This window comes from Schistocerca serialis, chromosome 3, assembly GCF_023864345.2.
Source record: "Schistocerca serialis cubense isolate TAMUIC-IGC-003099 chromosome 3, iqSchSeri2.2, whole genome shotgun sequence".
Taxonomy (NCBI): Eukaryota; Metazoa; Arthropoda; class Insecta; order Orthoptera; family Acrididae; genus Schistocerca; species Schistocerca serialis.
The window spans coordinates 993,375,967-993,389,510 of record NC_064640.1 but is presented as its reverse complement, the minus strand read 5'-3'; the positions used below and the strand labels follow the sequence as shown (position 1 = coordinate 993,389,510).

General features: G+C 38.0%; 1 protein-coding gene across 1 annotated transcript in view; it reads left to right on the top strand.

Moving 5' to 3' along the window:
• Positions 1-10,057, top strand: part of LOC126471443 (histidine ammonia-lyase-like) — a 241,699-nt gene extending 231,642 nt beyond the window's left edge. Inside the window, exons 16-17 of the mRNA XM_050099622.1 lie at positions 9,006-9,123; positions 9,288-10,057. Of these exons, the coding sequence (XP_049955579.1) occupies positions 9,006-9,123; positions 9,288-9,395 (226 nt within the window). The 3' untranslated portion in view covers positions 9,396-10,057. The remainder of the gene's footprint in view (positions 1-9,005; positions 9,124-9,287) is intronic.
• Positions 10,058-13,544: the final 3,487 nt, after the last annotated feature.

Genomic DNA, 13,544 nt, shown 5'->3' with positions numbered 1-13,544 from the left:
TAAACGAGATGGAAGACACAAAATTAATATATATTTTTTTTAAGAAGCTGACCGCTACTGACTTGACCATAACTGTGAAATCCTGTCATCCTAAACAGTTTAAAAGGCCACATTTTACAGCCATGATTAACAGGATGTTAAATCTGCCACACAACCAAAATGATGAAGTGAAAGATCTGAACATTAATAAACAAGTAGCCAGGAGAAATACATACAGGGACAGTGATGTAACCAACATGTATAACAAACTAAAGTCAAAAATACATGACAAGAAGGCAGTAGTTCAAGATGACAAAAGGTTTCTTGCCCTGTCACTCAATGGTGCACTCTCTTGTAGATTTATGCAAACTTTCAGAAAAACTGACATTAAAGTTGAATTTTTGACAGAAGGTACAATTGGCCCTTAGGCTACACTACTAAGTGGACAGTAACAACAGTAATAAATATTTTGAAACCAGAATCTACAGGATCAACTGTCAGGAGTGTGAAATATTTATATTTGTCAGAAGCGGAGGAATTTTGAGACTCACTTCAAAAAACACATATGCAAACACAATGGCGTGTGTTTGGTATGCATTTGGATAAGGAAATACACATAGCAAGAAATATGCAAGATTACTGAAGTGTTGCATAGGACACTGAAAGGACAATTATTGAATCTATTGAAAGAAAAGGAGATCCATGTACATATAAAATGGAACCAGAGTTATTGGTTAATGAAGTGAGTGAGTCTGTCGTCAATGGCTATTTCAATATATTCAGGAACTTACTAGCATTAACAGCATCACCAGTTTTATCGACTTGACATGTGGTCATGTCCACTGGCCACAAGTGGTGAAAACAGTGGGATTCTGCTGCAAGCATCACTGTAGGAAAGCAAAACATTCCACAGAGATGTCACCATGTGTTGCCAGCTAGACAGTCCTCTGAATAGGCTATCAGCCGTCAAGATATTTAATTAAATAATTATTGTTTTATTTATTCGCCTTTCACAGAATTTTGTGTTTCATTAACTGTATCATGCTAAAATATTTTCTGTTAGTAGATTGTATACCACTTCAGACATATTTTACTTGGATTTTAAGTATGGATTTTATTTCTGCATATTGTATTCTACAGTCTGTTTAATTGTTAGACACACATTTTAGCTATGAGAAAAAATTTAATTAATGAAACAATGGAAAATCCAGGAAGGTGTAATGACAATATTATATAAGGATAAATTACTACTCACGATATAGCAAATATGTCGAGTCTCAGATAGGCTCAACAAAAAAACTGTTACACAAGTATTCTTCTGAATTAGACAACATACACACTCATGCAAACACAACTCACACATGCATAACCACTGTCTCTGGCTTCCACGGCCAGGTCTGGAATCGACAGCCAGAGACAGTTTTGTGTGTGTGTGTGTGTGTGTGTGTGTGTGTGTGTGTGTGTGTGTGTGTGTGTGTGTGCTGCATATAGGATGCCATCAGGTCTTGTTATGTACCTGCATGTACAGATTATTTCACATTGATACTTGTGTCATAATACTGTTAATGGCATACATGGCTGCCAGCCATGTTACTTTTTTCATGTATTCTTAGTCTTTCTACATATTTGGTCTTCAGCCAATTAAACTTACAAGTATTATGTTAATGAGTTTTCTATTTTGTAACAGATTTTATTAAGGCAGTAAGCAATAACCAGTCATTATGAATTATATGTTACATTTGATCGAGACAGACATTTATGAATAAAGTGCCAAACATGATCACGGGCCCATTTAGACATTGTGTCTTCAATTGAGAAAACAATATGTCTAGCTTGTAAAACTACAATTTCCCTCTTCATCAAGGAAAGAAGAACTGGTTATTGGAGTTTATAAAAACTGGGTTGGAGATGTAAGTCTCTCAGACCATACATTATGAAGGAGAGAGGAGGAGGTCAAATATAGTACATTAGTAAGCACTGTCCAGCTTCAATTAAGAAATGATACAAGGATCAGAGTGAGAAGTAAAGCTGGAACAGAAGGGGAAAGAAACAATGAAATATGGAAAGTATGATGCAATTAAGGGAAACAAAGAAAAGGGAAATAGAGTGAGAAGAAAAAAAGAGGAGAAGAGAAAGAATAAATGAGTACATAATAATATCCTGACAATCACCATATGGGTGAAAGGTGGTTGGGGGGGAGGGGGGGGCGGAAGAGGGGGGCTGTAGAAGAGAAGGAATTTTACTAATGGAGGTTAAGTCTGAAGTGGTGGCAGGATGAGAGGGTGTGTTGCACAACAAGCTCCCATTTCTTGAATTCTAGGAAACTAGTACTGGGTGGGAGGATCCAAATGGTATATGTAGTGTAGCAGACACTCAGGTCTGCCAAACCATCTTGTGGAGTATGCTCAGTTACTGGAAACATTTCTTTTGTGTCTGTTCATGTGCCTGCCCAGTATATTGGGGTCATTCCTATATAAAAATCTGTGAAGTGAAAACGTGTCATCAAGTAAAATATATTTCATATATTGTTCTGTCTTTAATGTATCATTTTTCATTGGTGGAGCTGGAGTGAGCACAGGAGACAGGTTCTACAGCTAGAATGATTGCAGGTGTAGGAACCTCAGGGTAGGGATGGTTGTTTAGAATTTATACAGTTCCACAGGAATGTTACACAGATTGAGAGGGTTGTGGATGATAACAGCGAATGGTGTGTGGTGTTTGTCACAGAGAGATGACCTCATTTCAGAGCTGGATTGAGAGAGTCATAGCGCTGCTAAAGTAATATAATGAAGTATTCAAGACCTGAGTGTTACTGTGTGATAAGGGGTGCTTCTGATGTTTTTTGAAGTGGAAACTATGTTGGTGAGAGGTATGGAAGAGGAAACTACATGGGAGATTTGATTGTAGATACGGTCAGTGTTGCAGTTATGAGAAAGGAAAGCTGGGGAAATTTTATTAATATAGATACTAATGAATTTGGTTTTAGAAAAAGATATATTTACCATGGATATTGACTGTGGTTTGAATATGAGCTTCAGTGAGTAGTTCAGCATACAGAAAGATTTGAAGAAGGCCCAGACCAATTTAAGTTGGTAAAATGAGTTGAGTTGTTGCATAAAGTGGGAGAATTCTTTTCCACATTGAGTGCATATTATAATGTTACTGTCAGTGAATATATACGAAGCCGAAGGGCACAACTTCTGGCTCTGAAAGGTGAAACTGTTATGGGTAAGGACGAAGTTGTTTAGTGTGATAACTGACAAGAATTTTTGGAGGCTTTCATGAGAGCACTGGGAAATACAGTGTTCACAAGCTGAAATGCCTGGGGTAGAATGAATTTGTATAAGAATGTTTAAGGCAGGAGAAGTGTGAGAACTGATTTGAGATACTCCAGGAAGTGCTTAGTATTTTCTTTTTGTAGGATGGGAGGCTCTATGTGACAGATTGGATGTGCCATTCAACCAGGACAGAGATCTACATCTACATGGATACTCTGCGAATCACATTTATGTGCCTGGCAGAGGGTTCATCGAACCACCTTCACAATTCTCTATTATTCCAATCTCGTATAGTGCGCGGAAAGAATGAACACCTATATCTTTCCATACGAGCTCTGATTTCCCTTATTTTATCATGGTAATCATTCCACCCTATGTAGGTTGGTGTCAACAAAATATTTTTGCATTTGGAGGAGAAAGTTCATGATTGGAATTTCATGAGAAGATTCTGTCGCAACGAAAAACGCCTTTCTTTTAATGATTTCCAGCCCAAATCCTGTATCATTTCTGTGACTATCTCTCCCATATTTCGCAATAATACAAAACGTGCTACCTTTCTTTGAACATTTTCGATGTACTCCATCAGTCCTAACTGGTAAGGATCCCACACCGCGCAGCAGTATTCTAAAAGATGACGGACAAGAATAGTGTAGGCAGTTCCATAATAGGTCTGTTACATTTTCTAAGTGTCCTGCCAATAAAACGAAGTCTTTGGTTAGCCTTCTTTCCAATTTAAGTTGTTTGTAATTGTAATACCTAGGTATTTAGGTGAATTTACAGCTTTCACATTAGACTGATTTATCATGTAACTGAAGTTTAACGAGTTCCTTTTAGTACTCATGTGGATGATCTCACACTTTTCATTATTTAGGGTCAACTGCCAATTTTTGCATCATTGAGATATTTTTCTAAATCGTTTTGCAGTTTGTTTTGATCTTCTGATGACTTTATAAGTCAATACACAACAGCGTCACCTGCAAACAACTGAAGATGGCTGCTCAGATTGTCTCCCAAATCATTTATATAGATAAGGAACAACAAAGGGCCTATAACACGACCTTGGGGAATGCCTGAAATCACTTCTGTTTTACTCGATGACTTTCTGTCAATTACTATGAACTGTGACCTCTCTGACAGGAAATCGCAAATACAGTCACGTAACTGAGATGATATTCCATAAGCACGCAATTTTACTATGAGCTGCTTGTGTGGCATAGTGTCAAAAGCCTTCCGGAAATCCAGGAATATGGAATCGATCTGAAATCCCTTGCCAATAGCACTCAGCACTTCATTTGAATAAAGAGCTACCGTAGTTGTGTTTCACAGGAATGATGTTTTCTAAACACATGTTCACTGTGTGTCAATAGATCATTTCCTTCGAGGTAATTCATTATGTTAGAACACAATAGATGTCCTAAAATTTGGCTGCATATCAACGTTAACGATATGGGTCTGTAATTTAGTGGATTACTCCTACTACCTCTCTTGAATATTGGTGTGACCTGTGCAACTTTCCAGTCTTTGGGCACGGATCTTTTGTTGAGCAAACGGTTGTATATGATTGTTAAGTATGGAGCTAATGCATCAGCATACTCCGAAAGGAACCTAATTGGTATACAGTCTGGACCAGAAGACTTGCTTTTATTAAGTGCTTTGAGTTGCTTCACTACTCCGAGGATATTTACTTCTGCATTACTCATAATGGCAGCTGTTCTTGATTTGAACTCTGGAATATTTACTTCATCTTCTTTTTTGAAGGCATTTTGGAAGGCTGTGTTTAGTAAATCTGCTTTGGCAGCACTGTCTTCGATAGTAACTCCATTGTTATCGTGCAGAGAAGGCATTGATTGTTTCTTGCCGCTAACATACTTCACATACGACAAGAATCTCTTTGGATTTTCTGCCAGGTTTCGAGACAAAGTTTCGTTGTGGAAACTGTTATAGGCATCTCACATTGAACTCTGAGCTAAGTTTTGAGCTTCTGTAAAGGATTGCCAATCTTGGAGAATTTGCATCTGTTTAAATTTGGCATGTTTGTTTCCTTGTTTCTGCAACAGTGTTCTGACCCATTTTGTGTACCAAGGAGGATCAGCTCCATCATTTGTTAGTTTATTTGGTATAAACCTCTCAATTGCTGCCAATACTATTTCTTTGAATTTAAGCCACATCTGGTCTACACTTATATTATTAATTTGGAATGAGTAGAGATTGTCTCTCAGGAAGGCATGAAGTGAATTTTTATCTGCTTTTTTGAATAGGCATATTTCTCGCTTAATTTTTTTGGATTTGGAGATTACAATATTCAATTTCACTACAACAACCCTGTGTTCACTAATCCCTATATCAGTTTTGATGCTGGTTATTAACTCAGGATTATTTGTTGCTAAGAGGTCAAGTGTGTTTTCACAACCATTTACTATTTGCGTGGGCTCATAAACTAACTGCTCGAAATAATTTTCAGTGAATGCGTTTAGCACAATTTCGGATGACATTTTATGCATACCTCCAGAATCAAGCATGTATTTTCGCCAACATATCAAGGGTAAATTAAATTCACCACCAACTATTATCATATGAGTCGTGTACGTGTTTGAAATAAAACTCATGTTTCCTTTCAACCTTACAGCAACTGTATCATCTGAACTGGGAGGTCGGCAAAAGGATCTAATTATTATTTTATTCCAGTTGCCAACAATGACCTCTGTCCATACTAACTCACAGGAAGTATCTACTCCAATTTCACGACAAGTTAAACTACTTCTAATAGCAACAAAGAAGCCACCGCCAACCGTGTTTAGCCTATCTTTTCGGAACACCATTAGGTTCTTTGCAAAAATTTCGGCTGAGCTTATATTCGTCTTTAGCCAGCTTTCAGTGCCTATAACGATTTGAGCATCTGTGCTTTCTATTAGCACTTGGAGCTCTGGTACTTTCCCAACACAGCTACTACAATTTACAACTGTTATACCAATGATCACTGTATCTATGTTCTTCCTGTATTCAGTCTGCACCCTTTGTGACTGAAGCCCATCTTGTGTTTTCCCGAGACCCTCTACCCTAAAAAACCACCCAGTCCACGTCACACAGCCCCTGTTACCCATGTAGCTGCCTCCTGCGTATAGTTGACACCTGACCTATTCAGCGGAACCCAAAACCCAACCACCCTTTGGCGCAAGTCAAGGAATCTGCAGCTAACATGGTTGCAGAACCATCCAAGCCTCTGATTCAGACCCTCCACTCGGCTCTGTACCAGAGGTCCACAATTGGTCCTGTCAACTATGCTGCAAATGGTCATCTCTGCTTTCATCTTGCAAGCAAGGCTGGCAGCCTTTACCACTTCTGTTAGCTGCTCAAAACCAGAGAAAATCTCTTCTGATCCAAAGCGACACACATCATTGGTACTGACGTGAGCAACCACCTGCAGTTGGCTGCACCTTGTGCTCTTCATGGCATCCAGGAGGACCATTTCCACATCTAGAATGACTCCACCCGGTATGCACATGGAATGCGCACTGGTTTTCTTACGCTCCTTGTCAGCCAAGTCCCTAAGGGCCCCCATAACGCGCCTAACGTTGGAGCTCCCAACTACCAATAGTCCCACCCTCTGTGATTGCCCGGATCTTGCAGGCTGAGTGGTTCCTCTGAAACAGGACAGGCGACAGCATCTGGCTCAGTGACAGTGTCAGCCACAGACAGCACTTGGAACCTGTTTACCAGACAAACTGGTGAGGCCTTACGTGCAGCTGCCTGGGAAGTCTTTCATCCCCCGCTTCACCCCAGGGCGACTTCCCACTCGACCACAGGTGAGGGGTCAACCTCAGTGCAAGCAGTAACTGGGTTGGCCACCGGTGAGAACCAATCGGAGGACTCTGACGCGCTGGATGCCCGTTGGATCCCCACGGCTGGCCCACAACAGTGGTGCCCATCCACTGCAGCCTCAATCCCGAAGCCATCACAGCCTGAAGCTGAGAGCGAAGTGTCTCCAACTCAGCTCACATCTGCACACAACAATTGCAGTCCCTGTTGATACCAAAGACCGTGGAAAACTAAATTATGCAGATAAACAGACTATCGGCACGTGCTGTGCAACTCTAATGTAGTCCCTGATGAAAACACGCGAACTGCATCTAGTAATACGCAGATATTCAAGAACCTAACTATTGAACCACTCAGGTGAAACCAAATAATTTGCCCCTGATAAGGAACTTGTAATATATCACAAAACTGGTTTACTTTCCGACGCAAACGAAACACAAGAACTGTGGCTATTAGATTTTAAATTTACATGCAGAAACTCAAGAAACTAAACGCTTAAAGGACACAGATGGTATAATAAAAAACGCTCCTGGTTAGGAACTCGTAAATGTCACAAAAGCAGTTTACTTATCTGTTGGTGCGTCTGTCGCGGTCGACTACTACTGCCTGACTGAGATGTGTTTGTTTGGAAAATTGAAGACTGCTTTAACTGCATAGTCAAGATGTTTATATGTAGTAGATATGACATGGATCTAGAGGAGTAAGTAGTTGTACAAGATGGGTATGTAATTCCATGGAGACAGTTTTGAAGCCTAGTGAGACGTCTAGTGTGTTTAGGATTTTCTGCAGCTCAGTCTGAATAGAAAGAATTGAATCATGAGGAACAGTTTTCTATGTCAAAGTGCTTGACAGCTGACAAAGTCCACCAAACAAGATGGCACATGGCTGAGACTCTGGACTCACACTCAGGAAGATAGCAGTTCAAATCCCTCTGTAACCATCCATATGTATGTTCCATAATTTCTCCAAATTGCTTAAGGCAAAAGCTGGTATGATTTGTTTGGAAAAGGACGCAGCTGATTTCCTTCACCAATTCCTTGCCAGATCTAGCATGTGCTCTGTCTTTAATGACCTCATTAAGCCCCTCTGCCACATAATCACACACCCTAGTAGTGCAGCCTTTGTCCAGAGGAAGGATTATGGTAAAGTGGTCTGCCTTCAGATCACTAAGAACTTGGGACTTGACTTAACTTAAGTGACACTTGAGATTTTGAAGATATTTTTCAAGTACAGCTAGGAGGCAATAGTAGAAATAATGAAAAGTTCTGTAGTTTTTGGGTTGGAATTGGGTGGTGAAATGGTACTTCAATTGAAGCTATGGGTGAAGAAGTGGAGATCTTTCAGCATGGCAGTGTGATTAAATTTGGTTTTAGAACTGAATGTTAAACCTTTTGATAGAAGGAATGTCTCAGGAGTAGACAGGGATATGAAAAAGATGTTAATTGGACCTGGGGCTGTTAAGTATTGGTATACGATTATGGCTCACATTCTCAATTTTCTGACTTGTATTTTCCATTTCATACAAATTAATTAGTAAGAAGACAACATTTTGTCAGTAATAATAACTAAACTGATATATTATGCTGATACTGGATGCTGTGTGACCACCGCATAAACAGTCTTTGTTTGGAAATGTCACAAAACAAAACTGAAGCATAATCAAAAACATCATTTCAGTAAGATACTTGCAAAGTGTTAGTAGGAATGCACTGTAGGTATTTACACATCTTTGTGAGAAGTTTGATTACTGGCACCCTTCAGTTAACTGCATTTTTTTGTACATTCAGCTGCTACATTGTTAAACTGCATATAGTTCTTTACTTATAAAAGTCAACAGTTATAATGTTTTCTTCTTTGTGAAAAATCCTATACAATTATGCATTCAGGAAAATTACAGTGCAAAAAATAAATTGGCTATGATGATGATTACAGGCCATGGGATAAAGATAGGTATATGGCACCTGATATTGAGGCTGTGACTCAGTTATTGTTGGAGGACAAAATATGGGGAGCTGTCCGTCATCATATTGACTATTATCTGGCACCACATGTAAGCATAAAACAGATTTATCTTTCTGTGTAATGATAAGTAACATTACTATCTTTTAACTTTTAAAATAAATAACCAAACAAATCTGAACACACGAGTGGTACCATTCAGTATGCTACCAGAGAATATCTACTAATATGATCTTAAATTAAATGTTGTTACAGGAGAAAGAGACAAGGGTTTTCAGTCCAACTGCTGTAATGGTAGGAGAAATTCAAAGAGATAGGCCCCACGTGGAAGTTTCAGCTAAGAAGCGGAGATTTGAGCCATAGTAAAACAATAACTTCTAAAGATTTATATAAAAATAATTATAGAAAAATGATAGAATCACTGTATCTTGCTTCATGAAAAAAGTGAAGTCCTATGTAAAAGAGTTATATGAAGTTTTGATTCAGTTACAGTATCATTACTTACCTTATTGGGTCATAAATTGCATCAAAATTAATAAGGAATGGTCATTTGGCATAGGCCAAATATTTTAGACCTTATGTGAATCAAATATAATTGCTACAAGTTATCTTGGTAGAATGTACTATGTGATGTAGCAAAATCTGTTCTCCTTAATTTTAAAGAATTTAACAAAAAGATCATTTGGCAGTTCAGTTTTTCATTTATCAGCCCTAGATTTTTAGTCTCCTCTACAGTTTCTTTTAAAGTTTTTGCAGTTTTAACAATTGAAAAATCATATGTGAGCCAGATTTTAAGAAACTTAAGACTAACAGAAACATATTTTTCAAAACTAGCTCAGAGAGAACAATGGTAGAAATAAAGTGTTACAAAACCCAAACTAGTTGTAGTAAATGAATGGCACATTATGTAGATAATGAAGAAGTACAACATGTTTATTAAATGTAATAACCATGTGTAATCTCTTCCACTGCATCTTTAAACTTTATTTCAAATAGTTAATAAAGTTATTTTCTTTCACACATTACATTTGAAACTATTATTTTGTTCTCCTTAGTTTTGCAAGCTTTATTATTGTTGTGTTGTTATCTAAACTTAGTCTAAGTGGAAATTTCCTTTATATCACTGGTGATAGATTCTGGATTCAGCAAAAATATTTTATCATGGATTTTTGAAAATTCATAATGTGTAATGTGGTTGTGATGGCAATACCCATATTTTCAAAGTGTTCCTCTATAAGCAATGGTCCATGTAATTGAGAGTCTTGTTTCTATTTAATACTGAATGCCAACTATTGATGGTTAATTAAGCCAGGACCTTCACTGTGTGCTCATTAATATTTTCACTGTTAAATTCAGTTTTCATGCTAGCGGAAGGAGGGTTGTCATGCTGATCAGTTTTTATAGCTTGTTTTTCATTGAATCATTATACATACAGAAGATCTGTGTTACAACATTTCATAGCATTAGGCAAAAAGTAAAGTGATTTGTGGATGCTCCTGCTCAGATGAATACACTGCATATAAGAAGGTAATAACTGTTCTCGAAAGAACAGATACCACTGATGAGCGTGCAGCTTCTCTAGAATAAATGATAATTAATTGAAACCCTCAGCTGCTGACAGGTGTTGCTGACATACCTTGATGGGGACATCTGAAAATGTGCGCCCTGACCAGAACTCGAACCCGGGATCTCCTGCTTACATGGCAGACACTCTATCCATTTGAGCCACCGAGGACACAGATGAATCGCATGACTGCAGGGACTTATCCCTTGCACGCTTCCCGTGAAACCCACATTCCCAGGTTCGAGTCCCGGTCGGGGCACACATTTTCATCTGTCCCCATCAAGGTATGTCAACAACACCTGTCGACAGCTGAGGCTTTCAATTAATTATCATTCACTGCATATAACTTTTAAGGGGATACCCCTCTTGGAAGAATGGATTTGATGAAAAAAGGCAGTTCAGCAGTAGACAAGAAAATAGTACATTGCACTAAAATGTATCTGTTTCTTATAGAAACATGACTACAAACAAATATTCTATCAGTTCTGTCATCAGCAGATATAATTAAAGAATTAAGATGCATCCTAGTAAACAGCAAATAGGAAAAATTACATTATTAATCAATGCTCAAGGCAAACCTATAAGTAGGAATGTCATCATAGCCTGTGGTCTTCTGCTGGAGACAATGCCCACATAGTGCGTCTCACTGACAGTTTTCCATTCTGTTGGTGTTCTGCAGTGCTGCTACATCACCTGTCTACATACAATAAACTGTTGATCCATTTTTCATGTGTCATAATAGATGATGAATGGATTGCAAATGTGAATACAAATTTAGAGGCTCCTACATTAGTCCGTAGTTTTACATATTGTGTAGTGAGACAAACATAATCCTGAGGAAGAATATATCCTAATATTATGGTCTGACATAGAACGATAACTGTCATTGAAACTTCTAAATATTGACGCAGGCTGATGACAAATATACAAGACCTACTCTCTCTACCTCAGTGCTGTAGCATATGCTCCACATTCTAGTATTGGTACAGAACACATTTATGAAGTTTAGGATGAAAAAATCTCCTCTTTTGTGCAGATCCATGAACCTATACATGTCCTTTTCCCCAAATATCAACAAAAGTTTGTGACTTGTCATATTTGCAAATAACATCAGTTAAGAAGGAAGTAAATTCTTCACTGCATTTAAGGTAACAGGAATTCCAATATGTACTGATGACTTATTTCTTTTTGGAGCTTCAGTATATGTTTGTTAGAAACACATTATCATAGAGCCAAAAGAACTGTATATTACACTAACTGAGTGTGTGAAAAATTACTCTAAGAACTTTAAACAATAACCAAGCAACCTATGGGCAACATTATGTTTCAATTAATACAACAAATAAAAATTATAAATGGACTTTCGTCTGTAAAAGGAAACAAAACAGGCAAAAGCAAAATTGGAGTTAGACTACCAGCTGTGTGTTGTTCAGGCTAGATATTTTCCCAAGGAACAAAAAAGCCATTGAAATTTTCTGGCAGATTAAAACTGTGCTGTACTACGACACTAACCTCATTAAAACTATGCTGGACTGGGCCACTAACCTGTTCCAGTCCAGCACACTGTTTTAATATCCCAGGAAGATTCATAACAATGCAAACATGATAGAGAGAGAGAGAGAGAGAGAGAGAGAGAGAGAGAGAGAGAGTGAGTTTGTGGGGGTGGCTGGTTGTAATCTCTCCAGAGTTTCTGTGCAAATCAAGGTTTTAAATTCCCGTGCATAGTGCTTCTTGACTGCAGTTAGCGTTGAAAATGGCAGGTTAGTCTACATTGCTCACACACCTATCAAAAATTACAGTTTGGTGGGGAAAGATGACTCCATAATTTGTGTTGCAGTAACTCTACACCACATTCCTGTTTTCACAACATGTACAGGGTCTTGAGGATTTTCAGAACTCCCACAATGATTGTTGAGCTCAGATACCCTGATAAATGCAGCTGTGTAACATCAGAATAAAAAGAGCATTTCAGAATCAGTCTGTCCATCAAGCGCAGACTGCAACAGCCAATCACTGTACCGACATACAGCAACAGTACCTGCATTGATTAGACAATGCATTACCACTAACTTGTAAGGTTTCACTTTGAGTTTGTGTACACTTGTATTAGCAAATGCTACTGGAACTGTAGTCTGAAGTAATAAAAGGCACAATGATTTTCTCAGATTTTTTTCCAAGGCCACTCCTAATAGTTCTAGTCCATTCTTCATTAAAACACTTGGTTTTTTACACATTTTTCATCTAACATATGTTTCATATGTTTATTTATTAGCCATTCAGCATGTTTACCATGCAATTGGCTTTGTCAGAATACATTTTACATATTCATAAAATTATAGTTGTTACCAATTTTTACATTATACATTACGCATATATATATACATATATCTTTTCAGTAGTTAGTAATTTTTACATTTTACACTCATCATCATTTTACATATACATAAATACATATAAACACATAAACTTCTCACTAATCAGAAGATTTCACCAGTAATCACTATACAGTTTACACTCAAGAATTTATTACACAGTTTTACGCATTTAGTTAATAATAGTTACATAATTTCATTGTTTATACATTCCTCCCAAATTACTTCCAAGATATTCTTTAATTGAGTAGTATGCTTTATTTTTTAACCATGTGTATAATACTTCCTTAAATTTAGACAGGGTGAGGGTTTTGACTGATTGTGGCAGTTTATTATACACACATCAGAAAAAGTTTTGCATCACCTAGGTTCCCAGAACTCCTGAAGAGAAATGCTGACTGTGGATACTGTATCACAGACACCGTCCCTTTGACTGTTTAGAGATGTCACTAAACCCACCCAAAGATGTAAACAACCATGCATGAGCAGCACCTGTTAGACGCAGGGGGTCTGACAGCCGATCAGTTCCCGTCATACTACCAGGTAGGAGGTACACGGCTCATGTTGTCTGTAGTT